This window comes from Triticum aestivum, chromosome 1D (genome assembly GCF_018294505.1).
Source record: "Triticum aestivum cultivar Chinese Spring chromosome 1D, IWGSC CS RefSeq v2.1, whole genome shotgun sequence".
Lineage (NCBI taxonomy): Eukaryota > Viridiplantae > Streptophyta > Magnoliopsida > Poales > Poaceae > Triticum > Triticum aestivum.
Window position 1 is genome coordinate 435,795,850 of NC_057796.1, and position 18,649 is coordinate 435,814,498.

An 18,649-nucleotide genomic window follows, 5' to 3' on the forward strand; every position below is an offset into this window, starting at 1 on the left:
AGAGATAGATCAAGACGCTTAATTGGACTTTCACAAAGCACATACCTTGACAAAGTTTTGAAGAAGTTCAAAATGGATCAAGCAAAGAAAGGGTTCTTGCCTGTATTACAAGGTGTGAGATTGAGTAAGACTCAATGCCCGACCACTGCAGAAGATAGAGAGAAGATGAAAGATGTTCCCTATGCTTCAGCCATAGGCTCTATCATGTATGCAATGCTGTGTACCAGACCTGATGTGTGCCTTGCTATAAGTTTAGCAGGGAGGTACCAAAGTAATCCAGGAGTGGATCACTGGACAGCGGTCAAGAACATCCTGAAATACCTGAAAAGGACTAAGGATATGTTTCTCGTTTATGGAGGTGACAAAGAGCTCATCGTAAATGGTTACGTTGATGCAAGCTTTGACACTGATCCGGACGATTCTAAATCGCAAACCGGATACGTGTTTACATTGAACGGTGGAGCTGTCAGTTGGTGCAGTTCTAAGCAAAGTGTCGTGGCGGGATCTACGTGTGAAGCGGAGTACATAGCTGCTTCGGAAGCAGCAAATGAAGGAGTCTGGATGAAGGAGTTCATATCCGATCTAGGTGTCATACCTAGTGCATCGGGTCCAATGAAAATCTTTTGTGACAATACTGGTGCAATTGCCTTAGCAAAGGAATCCAGATTTCACAAGAGAACCAAGCACATCAAAAGACGCTTCAATTCCATCCGGGATTTAGTCCAGGTGGGAGACATAGAAATTTGCAAGATACATACGGATCTGAATGTTGCAGACCCGTTGACTAAGCCTCTTCCACGAGCAAAACATGATCAGCACCAAGACTCCATGGGTGTAAGAATCATTACTGTGTAATCTAGATTATTGACTCTAGTGCAAGTGGGAGACTGAAGGAAATATGCCCTAGAGGCAATAATAAAGTTATTATTTATTTCCTTATATCATGATAAATGTTTATTATTCATGCTAGAATTGTATTAACCGGAAACATAATACATGTGTGAATACATAGACAAACAGAGTGTCACTAGTATGCCTCTACTTGACTAGCTCGTTGATCAAAGATGGTTATGTTTCCTAGCCATAGACATGAGTTGTCATTTGATTAACGGGATCACATCATTAGGAGAATGATGTGATTGACTTGACCCATTTCGTTAGCTTAGCACTCGATCGTTTAGTATGTTGCTATTGCTTTCTTCATGACTTATACATGTTCCTATGACTATGAGATTATGCAACTCCCGTTTACCGGAGGAACACTTTGTGTGCTACCAAACGTCACAACGTAACTGGGTGATTATAAAGGTGCTCTACAGGTGTCTCCAAAGGTACTTGTTGGGTTGGCGTATTTCGAGATTAGGATTTGTCACTCCGATTGTCGGAGAGGTATCTCTGGGCCCACCCAGTAATACACATCACTATAAGCCTTGCAAGCATTGTAATTAATGAGTTAGTTGCGGGATGATGTATTACGGAACGAGTAAAGAGACTTGCCGGTAACGAGATTGAACTAGGTATCGAGATACCGACGATCGAATCTCGGGCAAGTAACATACCGATGACAAAGGGAACAACGTATGTTGTTATGCGGTCTGACCGATAAAGATCTTCGTAGAATATGTGGGAACCAATATGAGCATCCAGGTTCCGCTATTGGTTATTGACCGGAGAGGTGTCTCGGTCATGTCTACATAGTTCTCGAACCCGTAGGGTCCGCACGCTTAACGTTACGATGACAGTTATATTATGAGTTTATATGTTTTGATGTACCGAAGGTTGTTCGGAGTCCTGGATGTGATCACGGACATGACCAGGAGTCTCTTAATGGTCGAGACATAAAGATTGATATATTGGAAGCCTATGTTTGGACATCGGAAGTGTTCCGGGTGAAATCGGGATTTTTCGGAGTACCGGGAGGTTACCGGAACCCCCCGGTAACTTAATGGGCCTTAGTGGGCCTAGGTGGAAGAGAGGAGAGGAGGCCAGGGCAGGGCCGCGCGCCCCTTCCCCCCAGTCCGAATAGGACAAGGAGAGGGGGGCGGCGCCCCCCTTCCTTCCTCCCCTCCACCTCTTCCCCCTTCCTCTCCTAGTCCAGCATGGAAAGGGGGGCGGGAGTCCTACTCCCGGTAGGAGTAGGACTCCTCCTGGCACGCCTCTCCTCCCTTGGCTGGCGGCCTCCCCCTTACACCTTTATATACGGGGGCAGGGGGCACCTCTAGACACAACAATTGATCTATTGATCTCTTAGCCGTGTGCGGTGCCCCCTCCACCATATTACACCTCGATAATATCGTAGCAGTGCTTAGGCGAAGCCCTGCGTCGGTAGAACATCATCATTGTCACCACGCCGTCGTGCTGACGAAACACTCCCTCAACACTCGGCTGGATCGGAGTTCGAGGGACGTCATCGAGCTGAACGTGTGCTGAACACGGAGGTGCCGTGCGTTCGGTACTTGATCGGTCGAATCGTGAAGACGTACGACTACATCAACCGCGTTGTGTTAACGCTTCCGCTTTCGGTCTATGAGGGTACGTGGACAACACTCTCCCCTCTCGTTGCTATGCATCACCATGATCTTGCGTGTGCGTAGGAATTTTTTTTGAAATTACTACGTTCCCCAACAATGAAAACCAAAGTACATACATAGTTCTCATTTAACAACATATAGCTCTCCAGAGCATGTAATTAAACCATACATTAAAACTATGTTAAACATTTCAATGCAACAACAAATGCGATCATAATCGCAACCAAGGTAATAATTGATCCAACGGCATAATGATACCAAGCCTCGATATGAATGGCATATTTTCTAATCTTTCTAATCTTCGAACGCATTGCGTCCATCTTAATCTTGTGATCATCGACGACATCCGCAACATGCAACTCCACCTCCTCAATTTTTTTATTTTTTCCTTCAAGTAATTATTTTCTTCTTCAACTAAATTTAACCTCTCAACAATAGGGTCGGTTGGAATTTCCGGTTCACATACCTCCTAGATAAATAAAATCTATGTCACGTTGATCGGCATAATTGTCATAAACAATAAATGAACCAAATAGTTATAAAAGCTAATATATACCACATCCGAATCATAGACAGGACGAGGGCTGACGGGGGCGGATACCAAAACCATCGCACTATATAATAACAAGCAATAATAAAAGTAAGAAAATTAGACAAGTATCTATCTAAAGTTAGAATTTTTTTTCTTTCAGAAAGAAGATAAGAACAAGAGGCTCACCACGGTGGTGCCGCCGACGAGATCGGCGCGGGCGATCGACGGCGGTGAAGACGGGGACGGGACGTGACGGACCGCTAAACCTAGACAAATCTCGGGGAAAATGGAGCTTGGAGGTCGAGCTTCGAGAGGAGAAAGCTTAACTAGTGTGGCTCGGGCATTTCATCGAACACCTCATGTGCATAGGAGGTGAGCTGGAGCACCACAAAGCTCTCCCCTCGCCGGCCAAAAAAACAGAGCAGTATGGAGTGCTCTGCTGCGGCGATGGGGTATATATAGGCAACTCATTGGTCCCGGTTCGTGGCTGGAACCGGGACTAAAGGCCCCCTTCTGTCCCGGTTCCAGCCACGATCCGGGACCAATGGCTGTGGGCCGGGAGCGAGGACCATTGGTCCCGGTTCGTGCCTGGAACCGGGACAAATGGGTCCAGACGAACCGGGACAAATGCCCCACGAGGCCCGGCCGGCCCCCTGGGCGCACGAACCGGGATGTATGCCCCCCATGGGTCCCGGTTCGTGACTGAACCGGGACTAATGGGCTGGCCAGGCCCCAACCAAAGCTCTGTTTTCTACTAGTGATATGAGTTCGGCGGTGATCAGCCTGGACGAATAGAGCCGGTTTGAGGGGGCGGCTGAATCGCGATTTTGTGACCGACCACTGATCGGGCTGTCCGTCCGGACGTAGGGGGCATTTGAGGAGCCAAGATAAATGTGGTGACGTGTTTTCTAGAATATGCATATACATTTCACAACAGTGTAATGAAGCCAAAGCAGAACACTGTGTGGCATATTTTTTCTTAGACCGTATGGCCAACAAAAACAAAGGAGCTTAAGCCCCCGGCTTCTCGTTGTTGAGGCATATTCCATCCTTTTGCGCCAAACGTTGTCCTCACAACGAATGGACCCGGGTGGAGAGCGATGTTTTTTAATGTATGTTGCATATTCTTTCAAAGAATTTGGGTCTCAAGGCTCTAGCATTGATGTAGACCTGGCATGGAGATGACCTTCACACGTGCATGATTAGTCCTTGTACTACTCTGAGCCTCGATAACCATTGACTTGATGCATGTGTGGTGATCAATTATTTTGTTGCAAACTGCGGTCGAGATGCGTGGGTGGATAGCCTTCTGCTAAGCTTCACTCAGTTGATTAGTTTGAATAATCCTTCGTGGTCAAACTGTACTAGTTGAATCTGAAGAACTGGATACTTGGGGATGAAGCTACGGGCGGGTATCAAGGAAATAGTCAACTGTTTTCTTTAATGCAATGACAGGCAAGAGCTTTTCCAATTTCATAAGGACATATAGGAAAACAAACACAAGTGGTTCTTCAAAATGCATGGTTAAAAGATGTCTTAATGATCGCCATGGAAGCAAGGGAGTACAAGTTCAATCTATGGTGGAGTGGTTATGGCGATGGCGAAGACTATGGTGGCTGGGGTGTACCCGTGCAAACCAAATATAACGAAGAGACGACTTTCAATAATGTCGTGTGGTTGGACGTGACGAAGAGGACTGTGCTCGTGCTAGCGCTCAACTTTCGTTCTGGTAACTTCTTTTATATGGAAATGATACTCGTTTGATGTGGCTCTCGATCATGTCATCATTTCCTCCTTTTTACCCCCTTTCCGCAGCATTGACAAAACAAAAATGATTTTACAGCATTCGCAATTATCACTTTTTTTTTTGCGGAATTTGCAATTATCACTAACTAATAGGCGACTTGAACTGATGTTCTAAGAGAATAGTACTTCATTCTTATTAACGGATAAAAGGATTTATCCTATATGTGACGTACTCCCTTCGTTTTTTAAAGAGTGTACTTCCAACTTTCTTGGACAAAGTTTGACCAAGTTTGTGCAAAATACATCAATGTTTGTGAAATCAAATAGGTATATGATGAAAGTATATTTTATCACGAATCTAATGTTACTAATTTGATGGCATAAATATGATGATTATATTAGCAATTAAAAAAGGATTCTTATTGGAATCATTTTAGACATTGTGGCTGAACGTTAGCAATCTTAAAACCATCAATCAAAGATGTGTGGCAGCTTGTTTGCCTCTTATTTACTTGGACACAGTTCGTTCAACCGACTCTAGGCTGATGAGTGGGGCCCATGTAAGGTTCTGACAAACTTCAGAAGTCAAACAGAAGCGGGCGACTTTTAGCTGCTAATAATCACATTTACACCTTCGTGATGTTCTGAATTGCACCACCCCACCCACCGGCTGCAGACTGCAGAGACAAGGCACCACACCACACCACCACGGCGTGACGCAGATTGCGGAGCTGACAAAGAAGGCGGCTATAAAATTTGAGAAGACGACCCAAGAGCTGCTGGCACCTTGCCCACACCAGCTGAGCTCCATCTTTTCTCCTCGAATCCACCCAGCCAGCAATGGACTCCTCCACCGGCTCGAGGGGCCCCGCCGGCTTCTCCACGCAGGCCAACGCCCTCCTCCGCAAGAACCTCTGCTTCCAGGTGGCCCCTTCGCCTTCTTGCTCCTGTTCTCATTGTCCATGGTTTGATTACCTGCGCAATACGGCGATATGGCGTGAATTGATTTGAATTTGCCAAGTTTTCTGATTTGCTCTCTCGTTTGCTGTGATCCATGGCTGCCGCAGAAGAGGAACCTGAAGACGAACGTGTGCATCACGCTCTTCCCGATCCTCCTCTGCGTCCTGCTGGTGCTGCTGCAGGGCGCCATCGACCGCGAGATCGACAAGCCCAAGTACCGCTGCGGCTGCGCCTGCGTCGACGCGGCCGCCGACGGCAGCTGCCGGAGGACCGAGTGCGGCGTCCAGCACTCCACGCTGGACCAGGTCGCCAGCTGCCCGATCCCCACCCCGCCGCGATGGCCGGCCCTGGTCCAGCTGCCCACCCCCGAGGCCAGAGCCATCAGCACCGCCTCCCAGCCGTTCGACGGTTTGCCTGGCCAGACGTGCCGCGACGCCGGCTCTTGCCCCGCCGCCTTCCTCGTCACCGGAGCCAACCGCTCGCTCGCCGAAAGTATGTTATCTCCCTCTCCCATGCCACACTAGCAGATGGCATGCGCCTATTTCGTTCATAATTCAGGCTCAATCTTCGTGCTTTTGAACGGCAGGTCTTTCGGGTCAACTGTTCCCTGCTCTGTCTTCGCCTCTGAATTTCACCGACTATCTGGGTGCACTCTCCAAGATTGTTCCTGTGAGTTTCTTCCAGGGCTATAGATTATATACAATCGTGCTGTGATGTTATTTTTTTTTAATGTACGAAGCTTTTGGTTGGATCTGCTTGCCTCAGGGCTCGGACACGACGCCAGAGTCTAGACAGCTCTTAGAGCCTGCTTTTACTCCAGGGAATACTCTGTATATTGTCCAACCTCAGTGTCGCTCCAATTTATCGCAAACAGTTTCAGTCAATGCTGGGATAATACCCCTTCGACTCGGTAAGTAACATTTTTCCTTTGCTGGAACTGGAACCCTCATTTCATCGAAGATGCAGAAATATATGTATTCTGAACAAGGAGTTGGTTAAGATGAAGCTAGGAGAAAACCATGAACATTTGGAATTACCACTTCGTGATCTCAACAAAGAAAATGATTTCTACTCATGTTTCTAAGCTTTAATTGAATTGAGAGTAGCACTTTTTTTTAAAGACAACAAGCCGCTTTGTTGATTTCCATTAAAAAAACACCAGTAACGTAGTTTCTTGGGAGTAGCAGTCAACTACATTTAAAATATTGGACCTTGTAAAATGGTGATGTTAGAGTGTTTTCCGTCTTCATCAATATTTATAATCAGCTTTGTTGCTTGAATGTTTTATGTATTAATTAATATTTTAAAATAAGTAATATATCAGCTGACCAGGTCTCATCAAATAATTAGACGGGACTGGAAGTTAAACTATTACTTTAAAACATCAGGATGTAAGTTAGTTAGCAGGAAATTTACTTCTTTTACTGAAATATTTTATTTTATGAGAATATGCAATTGGTGGCTGTTTTTTCATCCATTTTTTATCCCTCGCGTACCTACTAATTTTTCCATTCCCAATGTTCTTTTGAATGTGTAGATGTAGACTGCATTCAAGGTTTGACGTTATGGCGTGAAAGCGAATCAATTGTCAATGACGAACTATTTAGGGGATATAGACAACAAAGGGAAAGTGGAAGAGAGAAGGCAAATGAATTTGCTGCAGGTACCCACTGATCTAGTTCACTGAAGTGTTACCATTGGTTCTTCTTGTTTAGTGTATAACATGTTTCTCTTCACAGGTTACAACTTCTTGAACACAAATAAGGATAGCCTTGACATTAGTATTTGGTTCAACTCTACCTATAGCAACAATACTGCATTTACTCCCATTGCACTATTGCGAGTGCCACGCTTGGTTAACATGGTATGTGCTTTTAACTGGTGCACAATTCATATTAAGTGAATTTCATTTGTATTTCAACTATTACAACAAACTGCTCTATCTTTCTTATAGGCTTCCAACGCATACATCAAATTTCTCAGAGGAAGTGGAGTAGAAATGCTGCTTGAATATGTTAAAGATATGCCTAAAGTAGGCACAAAATTAAAATTTGACCTGTCTTCTCTTCTGGGCGCACTATTCTTCACCTGGATCGTTGAACTACTCTTTCCCGTGAGTATGAGACACACAACCTTGTTTAAGTTCACAAAAATGGATAAAATGATGAGTTGGTACAATACTTTTTTCAGGTTGTACTAACATATCTCGTGTATGAGAAACAACAAAAGCTGAAAATTATGATGAAGATGCATGGTTTGAAGGACGGCCCTTACTGGATGATAACTTACACTTACTTCTTTGCTCTATCAGCTGTCTATATGATACTATTTATCATCTTTGGCTCCGTGATAGGTAAATCCTATTTCAAAAATCATCAAGTATCTTGTATTTTACGTAATTTTTAGTCTTCTTAAAATGGGTTGATTTTGTACAGGTCTGCGTTTCTTTACAGCAAATAATTACAGCATTCAGATTGTTTTCTACTTCATCTACATAAATCTGCAGATTGCGCTCGCATTTTTCGCAGCGTCCTTCTTTTCTTCAGTCAAAATAGCCACAGGTCTGTCACTAAAATTTGTTATGTCTAAAGTAAGAAAGGAGTGGTTATAATATATTTATGAGTAACTAATCTGAAGTTACGGTGTTGCAGTGGTTGGTTACATTTATGTATTTGGTTCTGGTTTACTAGGCGCATTTCTTCTGCGTTTTTTTGTTGAGGATAATGGTTTCCCAAGTAAGTTACTTTCTTATTTATGTTTGACAACTCTCTTTACATCATATGCATGACAAGTTGTGTTTTTCCATACAAAGAGGGTTGGATAGTAGTCATGGAGATCATCCCTGGATTTTCACTTTACCGAGGGTTATATGAGTTTGGTCAATATGCATTCTCTGGAACTGCAATGGGAACCAGTGGTATGGAGTGGACTAATTTGAGTGACCCGGTCAATGGAATGCGTACTGTATTGATTATCATGGTTATCGAATGGGCAATACTTCTCCCCTTGGCATTTTATCTTGATCAAGTCTCATCATTGGGTGGTGGACTCCGAAAGAGGTTGTTGATCTCCTTGAAATGCTTTAAGAAGCGAGCTGCGTCATTTCGGAGGTATAGCTTCGGGCGGCAAGGATCTAAAGTCGTAGTCGAAATGGAGAACCCTGACACTACTCAAGAAGTAGGTTAATCCCTTGCATATTTCTCAAAGATACCTATTCATTTTTTATAAAGGAAGGCCCTGACAATATGTGTTTATTGATAATTGATTTCTTTTATGTTCAGAGAGAGGTAGTTGAGCAGCTTCTGCTGGAACCCAGTGCAAACCATGCTATTATATCTGATAACCTAACGAAGGTGTACCATGGAAAGGATGGGAATCCTGACAAGCTTGCAGTTCGTGGGTTGTCTCTTGCCCTCCCAAAAGGCCAATGTTTTGGAATGCTTGGCCCGAATGGGGCAGGGAAAACATCCTTCATCAGTATGGTATGGTGACAAGACATATAGTGTGTTCATTTTTTTACAAAGCTAACCAACATATTCACTCCTTGCGGATGTATTTTCCATTTTTCTTCCACAGATGATTGGGCTTATTCCACCTACATCTGGCACTGCTTATGTCCATGGAATGGACATACGGACTGATATGAATGAAATATACACAAATATGGGTGTCTGCCCACAACACGAGTATGGCCTTGATCTAATGGTATTTTCTGTATAACTCTCCGTGCACACTATAATGTCAAAAATACTATTGCCTTTTGAAATATAGCTTGCTCTGGGAAACATTGACGGGAAGAGAGCATCTGTTGTTTTATGGAAGACTAAAAAATCTTAAAGGCGCTGAATTGCTGAAGGTATAGTTCTGCAATTTCTGTATGTCTGCACTCTGCACCAGTTTGTTGTTTACCTCATTGTGAAATGTGGTGCTATATGTTCATTGGTTCTGCCATGCAGCAATAGTTCAGATCATAATATGCATGAATGCGTTAACATATGGAATGCAAAATATTTTGTGCTGTCAGGCAACTGATGACTCTCTGAAGAGTGTTAACCTATTCCGTGGCGGTGTCGGGGATAAGCAAGTGGGGAAGTACAGTGGAGGCATGAAACGGCGGCTTAGTGTCGCAATCTCCTTAATTGGAGACCCCAAAGTACTAACCTGATTCCTCTCGTGTCTCCATATGCACAAAATATAATGGAATCTGCGACTAAAAGTTTCGTAAATAATTTCAGGTTGTTTTCATGGACGAGCCAAGCACTGGACTAGATCCAGCATCAAGAAATAACCTGTGGAGTGTTGTGAAAGAAGCAAAGAAAAACCGTGCCATTATTCTTACAAGTATTCATCTTTCCTGACCATCTCCTCATTGCTTTGATAGATACTGTGAATCATCAAGTATGTTTTTGTTGGCAGCGCATTCAATGGAAGAGGCAGAGGTACTATGTGATAGACTGGGTATTTTTGTTGATGGTGGTTTCCAGTGCATTGGAAATCCGAAAGAGGTAAGTTGCCTATTCACCTTGTATGAAGCATATAACTGCATTTTGTATGACTGTATCCTACTTTATTAAGCACTTACAATATTTTCCTCTGCAATGTTTTGCAGCTGAAAGCAAGATACGGAGGCACCTACGTGTTCACAATGACAACATCTTCGGAACATGAGCAGGAGGTTGAACAGCTGGTTCGCCGTTTGTCGCCGAATGCAAACAGGATATATCATATATCTGGAACACAGAAATTTGAGCTGCCAAAGCAGGAGGTGAAGATAGCAGACGTTTTCAATGAAGTTGAGAATGCAAAAGGCCGTTTTAGCATACACGCTTGGGGCCTCGCTGACACCACCTTGGAGGATGTCTTCATCAAGGTTGCCAAGGGAGCACAAGCTTTCAACGTGTAATTAGTAGTATATTCGATTTATAGGTCATTATTCTTTTTCTTTGTTGAGAAATATATGGTGTATGAGACTTGTTTGAACTTCACTGTATATAAGTTTTGGTTAGTGTGGCACTTGAGGTGTAAATTTAGTATTGTGTAAAGCTGTATATCTCAAATTTACTTGTGAATTCGGCAATTCCAGTGTTCCATATTCGTTTGTCATATAAGTTAGAAAAAGATCCATTTTTAAAATGCAATCAATGTTTGGAAAACACGAACACATTTTGTAAACATGAATTTTTATTGAAATTCTGAACATTTTTGAAAATTGCCGAACAAATTTCCAAAATCCAAACTGTTTTTAATAAAAGCGAACAAAATATGAAATCCCCAAACTTTTTAGAACCGTGAAAAAAAATCTGATTTTGTTTTCAATTTTTGAAGAGTCGAACATTTTTTGAAAATGTGATTTTTTTTTAAATTCCAAATATATATATTTTAAAACCAAACAAGATTTGAATTCCCAAATATTTTTTGAAGAATTATAAATTTATGAAAAGTGAAAAAGGAAGAATAAACAAAAAATGAAACAAAAACCAAAAACTAAAAATCAAAGAAAAAATGACAAAAGAAATAAAAAAATGGTTCAGGAACTTTGAGAAGGTTCCCAAAAATTGCCGGCCCCAATTCGCTCAATGTCGACCTCACCTGTGTGTTTCTGCATCCCTAAAAAAAAACTGTGTGTTTCTGCGACAGTTTTCCTCAACGTGCGGCAAATAGGAAATTCCCGGGGAACGGTTTTGCAGAGGTTCTACGCAGGTTTTGGGAACCTTCTATTTAGGGGTTTTATCCACCGGTTTTCTAGTTTTCTTTCTTTTTTTCACAAATTTTGCTGGTTTTGTTTTCTCTTTTCTCTTTTTAAATTCATAATAATTTTTCGATGCTTAAACATTTTTATATTTTTAACTTTTTTTGAATTCAGAACATTTTAGAATTTTGCAGTCATTTCTCAAATTCTCGAACATTTTTCCAGTTCATGAAAAAAATCAGATTCATAGTCATTTTTTGAAGTGCGTAACTTTTTTCAAATGCAGAATTTTCTAAAAATAAGAAATATTTTTTTCAAATTCATAATGTTTTACAAAAGTCGTGAACATTTTTTGAAGTTCTTGAACGATATTTATATTGCAACATTTCTAAAATTCTTGATTGTTTTTTAAATTGATGAACAGTTTGAAATTCACGAACTGTTAAAAATTAAAATTAAGCCAACCAAAATAAAAACAAGGTGTAGTAAATAAAAAATGAATACGGGTGGATGCTCGCTTGCTAGTGCCTGCACTCACTAGCTAGCGTCTACCCAGCTCGCTTGGAAAGCCCATGTAACGGGGACGTGTGAGCGACACATGCTCTGTAGTGCTCGCATAAGCGCCGCACTGGTCCGCTAGCCAAACCGGTTGAATGTATTCATTGCTCCTCCCTCCGATTCAAATTAATTGTTGCAGCTTTAGTACAACTTAAAGGGAGTTCATGGGGATCGAAAAACAAGCATTTGCTTTGCTTGAGAAACAAGCGTCTCAAATGTTGAGGTCTGCAATTCTGCGCGGAAATGTTGATCGATCCTTCGTTTGGACCGGCCGGCCGGAAACACGGAGGACGCGGAACTGTATACACTACGTACTCTTAATACTGAATACGTAATAATGTAACGTAAATGAGGGAACTCCAAGGGAACCGCGCGCGCGCGTACGTTGGTCATGGGAAGCTAGCCGGCCATGCACAAAATCAGCAGCCCGGGATGGGTATACAATGACGTCACTCCCACGTACGTACGCCTCCCTACAATGATCGATGCTGCCATATTTGCACGACGGTGAAAGCGATGATGCATCATACTATGTTTCCGTGTTGACCTGGGTTGATCTTAACTGTCTTCTTCTTGGTATCTCAGACCAAGTTGAGATAACTCCCAAACTAATCTCTTCGCAAAAAAAAAAAAAAAAACTCCCAAATATATATGTGAGCTAGTGTCCCAACCTGGGCCTGGGGAGAAGGAGATCGACGTGTGCATGCAGCAAGCCAGGCCCGGTCGTCGGTCACCTCCTCCTTACGTACGTAACGGCCGAGCGCGCGCGGGGGCGGGGGCTGGGGCTGGGATCAGACCGGTTACGTACTGCTCCGGTGTAGTAGTATGTGCACTCGAGCGTAACACCCGGCCGGAGTTAAGGTGGGCGGTGCCTGCGCGCAGATCGAGCAAGCGAGCAAGGAAGCGCGTGCGGTGCCAGGTTCCATGGAGGCGCTCCGCCGCGGACGGCGGCAGCACGCGTGATGCTCACGCCCTGCCGCGCGCGCGCGCCACGAGGTGCCACGCTGACCTACGTCCTCCATCGATCTGCTTCAGATATACTCTAGATGTATTGTATATATACACACACTCCCCATGCCCTGCTAGCTTGCCTTGCTCTCTTCTTACTCCGGCCGCGTCAACCTTGATCCGGCAGAAATGGTGTCTGCGACCGGCGGTCGCAACGGCAACCGCACGCGCACGCGTGGCCGTGGCCGTGCCCTCGCGAGGTTCTGCAGGCAGCACCATGCCCTCCTCCTCAAGAACCTCGCCTTCCAGGTGACTCATTTTCTTCCCCTTAATTTCTCTCTTGCTCGATCAAACACAACACGCCCTTGATTGATTTCTCGTGCTTTAATGGCAGAGGAGGAACTGGAAGACGAACGCCGCGATCGCCGCGTTCCCGGTGCTGCTCTGCGCGCTGCTCGTCGCCATCCAGGCCGTGGTCGACCGCGAGCTGGACAGGCCCCCGTTCCGGTGCGGCTGCGAGGGGGGCCACTGCGGCATCCAGCACTCCACGCCCATACAGGCCATGAGCTGCGAGGTGCCCGCGCCGCCCAGGTGGCCGGCGCTCGTGCAGGTGCCCGTCGTCCCGGCCTTCGTGCACGGCCGCCCTGCGCGCTGCAGCAACGCGTCCTGCGCCGCCCCGGTCTCGGTGCTCCTCACCGGACTCAACCGTGGCCTCTCCCAAAGTAAAAAAAAAACTAAATAATAGCACTCTCCAACGACGACTCACGTGCGGTTTGTTTTGAGTTTTGACTCAACTTTCTCGACTGACAGGCCTTGGAAGGGGGCTGTTCCCAGACCTCTCTCCTTCAGACTATTTTCTCATGCCTAAAACCATGAACTCTTCATCCTCTCTTGACCACCTCTCCAGAGTAGTCCCTGTGAGTTGTTTGATCAGCCAAAATGTTTTGGTATATATTCTTCTATGCGAAAGGCGTACATTGATCATTGAATCCGTCAATCCATACATCCAGGGCTCCAGAACATTGCCCGCGCATGAGCTGTTCGTCGAGCCCGGCCTCGTGCCCAACGAGACCTTATACGTGATCCAATCAAAGTGTTCCTGGCAAAAGCGCAATGTTTCAGGAAACTCTGATGGTGGAATGCCGCTCCAACTCGGTAAAAGATTTCTTCTCCCTGTATAATTGATACGTATTATACTGTATCATGCAGTGTTTACATCCATGATATGCATGTTGTTGTTCCTTTCCTTTGATGAATATTCTTTGCACAGTTCCTAGCAGCTTTTAATCCTTCTTCTTTGTGAAATTAATGGAACAGACATGGAGTGTGTTCAAGGTTTGCCATTGTGGTGCGCGAGTTCATCGGTGATAAATCGCCGTTTGTTCAACGGTTATAAACGTGCAAATAAGAGGAGAAGATCAAATGAATTCCTTGCCGGTAGCCTGACCTGACTTTCGATATTACTTTTCTTTTAGTTCAGAGTTCAGATGTACTAGTTCTTTCTTCTTTGTTGTGCAAAAAATGTCTCATTTCGGAGTGCAATCTTGCAGGTTATGACTTTCTTGATACAAGCAAGGGACTGTTCCATGTATACATTTTGTACAACTCCAGCTTCAGCAGGGACAATGGACACCATTCCATGACAGTTTTGCGCGTTGCACGGTTGGTTAATATGGTACTACACTTACAAGCTTGCCTGCAGCTTACTTTCAAGCTCATACTCAAGAATAAGCCGCCTTCTTTACTACATTTCTATTTTTAGAAATGGAGGATTACCGCCGGCCTCTGCATAGTTTCTTTACTGCTTAGTGCTGATTATTATGCATTTGTACCGTAGGCATCCACTGCATATCTCAAGCAGGTTCTCCCAGGAGTGAATGCAGAAATGCGCCTAGAATTTCTGAAAGAGATGCCCAAAGCTGCAATCAAAATGAAGCTGGACCTCACAACTCTCCTCGACGCGCTCTTCTTCACATGGACGGTTCAACTCCTCCTTCCAGTGAGTTCATTATATATATCGTCTTCTACAATCATTTACTCCTTCCGGTGAGTATTAGGAGAAAATATATGTGTTAGTGTTCAATGAACTTATTTCAGTTGTTTTCATTTCCAGGTAATATTAACATATCTTGTTTATGAGAAGCAGCAGAACTTAAGACTAATGATGAAAATGCATGGACTCAAGGATGGACCGTATTGGCTGATATCGTATTCCTACTTCCTTTCCCTTTCAGGAGCATACGTGACCTTCTTTGCGGTTTTCGGCTCACTTATAGGTACTAAATTAACTCCAGGTTAACTAAATTTAAGTTTCAGTTATGGTCTATGTGTCAATCGAATCCACGCAGAGGCCTGGAGGCAAAAAAACCTTATAAATCATACAGATAACTCTTTTTTTTTGCAGGTCTCGACATATTCAGATTGAACAGCTATGTTATACAGTTTTTGTTCTTTTTTATCTACATCAACCTGCAAATTGTTTTAGCTTTTCTCCTCGCGTCATTCTTCTCATCGGTCAAGACTGCTAGTGGTCAGTAAAATCAGGCCTTCTGTTTAATTTCCTCAAACATGTGGCCTCCCTCTTTTATATCCTAATCTGGATCAGTATTTTCTGTGTTGCAGTAATAAGTTACATTTACGTCTTTGGCTCTGGCCTTCTCGGAGAAGCGCTATTGAAGTTGTTCATTGAGGATACTACCTTTCCAAGTAAGTAACTTCTCTACAATTCACCTAAAATTTCCAATTATGTCACTGATTTCAATCCATTCTTAATGAGTACTACATTGTTTTACATGTCTATTAGGACCTTGGCTAGTGATAATGGAGCTTGTTCCCGGGTTCTCCCTCTACCGAGGAGTTTATGAGTTATCAGAGTATGCAGCTGCAGGAAGCTACATGGGGAAGCCTGGAATGCAATGGGGGGACTTGAACGACCCGATCAACGGGATGAAAGATGTTTTGATTCTGACGTCTATAGAATGGATACTTCTGCTTCTTGTGGCATATTTTTTGGACCACAGACCTGCATGGCATCCTATTTTTCTCTTCGGAATTCTGTCGACCAAGCACTCGTCGCCGTCATATAGGGCGAATCCGAGATCCAGGAGGGTCTTTGCTGATATGGCCAAGGATGATGTTTTCCTCGAGGTTAGTTAAGCATCCATATATGCTATAGCTGAACTGTTTAGTAGGCAGACAGTTCTGAATTGTTGTTCAAATTTTGACTTTCAGCACAAGGTGGTGAAACGATTACTGAAGGAAATGGACACTAGGAATATGATCATCTGCCACAATCTAAAAAAAGTATACCGTGGAAATAACAGGAACCCTGACAAACTCGCGGTGAGAGGGTTGTCGCTCGCATTGCACAAAGGGCAGTGTTTCGGAATGCTTGGTCCCAATGGGGCAGGGAAATCATCCTTCATCAACATGGTGAGTGACAGTCCAAAGTCTGCTTGGGCCCCCGTATGCGTGTGTTGTCGGACTAAATTTAATTTAGACAGTGATCATGTGTTAGAGGCCATTAACAAAAACCCCAATTTCTCACTAATTTCTCATGAATCATGAGGACCTCAATTTCTGTTAAGACACCACAAAATGTGCAACATCAAAAACAGTTGACACTGGCCATGGCTACAATATATGCAGATGATTGGACTAGTGGCGCCTACTTGCGGAACTGCTTACATACATGGAATGGATTTGAGAAAAGATATGAATGAAATATATGCAAACATCGGTGTATGTCCGCAGCACGAGTAAGATCACAAGTGACCAGTCATGCATTTCCCTTCTGAAGATGGTTTTGTCAGTGTTGGGATGACAACAAAATATTCTCCAACTAATATATGCAGTTTGCTTTGGGAGACTCTCACAGGAAGAGAGCATCTACAGTTTTATGGTCGAATGAAGAACCTCTCAGGTGCTGCTCTAGTGAAGGTAGTTTCAAACCATGAACTAGAAAATAATAAGCAGATTACTAGTGTACAATATTAACATAACAGTCTTATTGCGAGGACTAGAAATTCATCTTATTTTATCATCATGTCTATTAATCCAGGCAGTTGAGGAATCCTTGAAGAGCGTGAATCTTTTCCACTGCGGTTTCGGCGATAAATCTGTAAGCAAGTACAGTGGCGGCATGAAAAGAAGGCTCAGTGTCGCTATCGCACTCATCGGCAATCCTAAAGTACTTCCAACAATCATTTCTTCATTCCCTTCCCCCAATCTTTAAAACAGTTCGGCAATAACCGCCATCATTTTCGTTATGATTAATCAGGTAGTTTACATGGACGAACCGAGCACCGGATTGGACACAATATCCAGGAATGATCTGTGGAACGTCATCAAGCGAGCAAAGAAGGAATGCACCATCATACTCACAAGTAATGAGTGCCCCTCCTATTTTTCAGCCCTGCCTTTCCTCCAGTTATTCACCATCATTCCATCATCAACAAGATGCTCCCCTCCTTTAAAAAAAGCGGATGCTAAATACTCCCTCCGTCCCAAAATATAAGATGTTTTTTGACTCTAGTGTAGTGTTAAAAATATCTTAAATTATGGGACGGAGGGAGTAGTAATCTGCATTTAAACTCACTTGCTATACTATGACATTCCAGCGCATTCAATGGAAGAGGCCGAAGAGCTATGCGATCGGGTCGGCATCTTCGTGAGCGGAAACTTTCAGTGCCTTGGAACACCCAAGGAGGTATGCACACCAGAATTACACAACGGTCCAATGTACTATGTTTAGCTGATCAATAAAGTCGTTTTGGTATTAAAAAAAAGATGTTAATAGAAAGCTTACCTGAAAATTATGGTTTGGTCTTCCTTGTTAAGCATTTCGTTGCTGCAAATTAAAAAAGATAATACATTTGGCAATGCCAAAAATGTTGCAGCTGAAGACAAGGTACGGCGGCACCCGCGTCCTGACGATAACGACGGCGGCGGAGCACGAGGAGGTGGTGGCCCGGCTGATCGCCGGGCTGTCGCCGAGCGCGGTGAAGATCTACGGCATGTCAGGGACGCAGAAGTTCGAGCTGCCGAAGCGGGAGGTGAGGCTGGACGTCGTGTTCGGCGCGGTGGAGGCGGCGAGGGCCATGTTCCCCGTGCATGGGTGGGGCGTGGCGGACACCACGCTGGAGGACGTCTTCATCCGGGTCGCCAAGGACGCCCGCGCCTTCGATGTCCTCTCGTAGTCCTAGTCCTAGCGGCGGCGGCTAACCAGCCAGCTTAGGGTGGAGATCTGAAATGTGTACAAATTTGCTATTTTAGGGCGATTTGTTGATTATTAGGTTAGAAATGAACTGAACTGCCGAACTGCTTGACTACACACACCTGAACTGGTGCGACAGTCAAAGTTTCATCGACGTTCTAATGCACGAAATGGTCGGTGTCACGGAAGATTCGAAATTATCTCACATCACACACCTAAACTTTTTGGTGATTCTCAAACCGTCTGAAATCCAATAAACTGAAGTACCCGGGCCCGGGCGCAAGGCCGGGTGGTGTCGTGGATCTGGCCAATACGTTGGCACTTCCTCTGGGTTGCGGCATTGGTGGGCCTACAGTCTCTGAAAGAGCTTTGACCTTATGATCCGGCGGCAACGATGATGATGGGCGATGATCAATCAGTCGGCAGTGGAGTAGTCGATGATTCCTTTGTGCTCTTGCAGCGCCATGGAC

The 18,649-nt window shown here is 44.1% G+C and overlaps 2 protein-coding genes across 2 annotated transcripts; both read left to right on the forward strand.

The window, feature by feature from the left end:
• The first annotated feature begins 5,636 nt into the window (after positions 1 to 5,636).
• Positions 5,637 to 10,782, forward strand: LOC123182681 (ABC transporter A family member 7). Its single transcript, XM_044595337.1, has 18 exons — positions 5,637 to 5,733; positions 5,877 to 6,261; positions 6,356 to 6,438; positions 6,535 to 6,679; positions 7,307 to 7,432; positions 7,509 to 7,633; positions 7,724 to 7,882; positions 7,960 to 8,122; positions 8,205 to 8,330; positions 8,421 to 8,504; positions 8,582 to 8,946; positions 9,051 to 9,251; positions 9,346 to 9,455; positions 9,541 to 9,625; positions 9,794 to 9,922; positions 10,005 to 10,110; positions 10,186 to 10,274; positions 10,379 to 10,782. The coding sequence occupies exons 1-18, from the start codon at positions 5,650 to 5,652 to the stop codon at positions 10,670 to 10,672; spliced, it is 2,859 nt and encodes a 952-aa protein (XP_044451272.1). The 5' UTR covers positions 5,637 to 5,649; the 3' UTR covers positions 10,673 to 10,782.
• Positions 10,783 to 14,818: 4,036 nt separating this feature from the next.
• On the forward strand, positions 14,819 to 18,276 carry LOC123173231 (ABC transporter A family member 7-like). The gene is made up of 12 exons (XM_044589898.1): positions 14,819 to 14,963; positions 15,078 to 15,240; positions 15,369 to 15,494; positions 15,587 to 15,670; positions 15,768 to 16,111; positions 16,196 to 16,396; positions 16,613 to 16,722; positions 16,819 to 16,903; positions 17,025 to 17,153; positions 17,244 to 17,349; positions 17,584 to 17,672; positions 17,863 to 18,276. The coding sequence occupies exons 1-12, from the start codon at positions 14,850 to 14,852 to the stop codon at positions 18,160 to 18,162; spliced, it is 1,851 nt and encodes a 616-aa protein (XP_044445833.1). The 5' UTR covers positions 14,819 to 14,849; the 3' UTR covers positions 18,163 to 18,276.
• Positions 18,277 to 18,649: the final 373 nt, after the last annotated feature.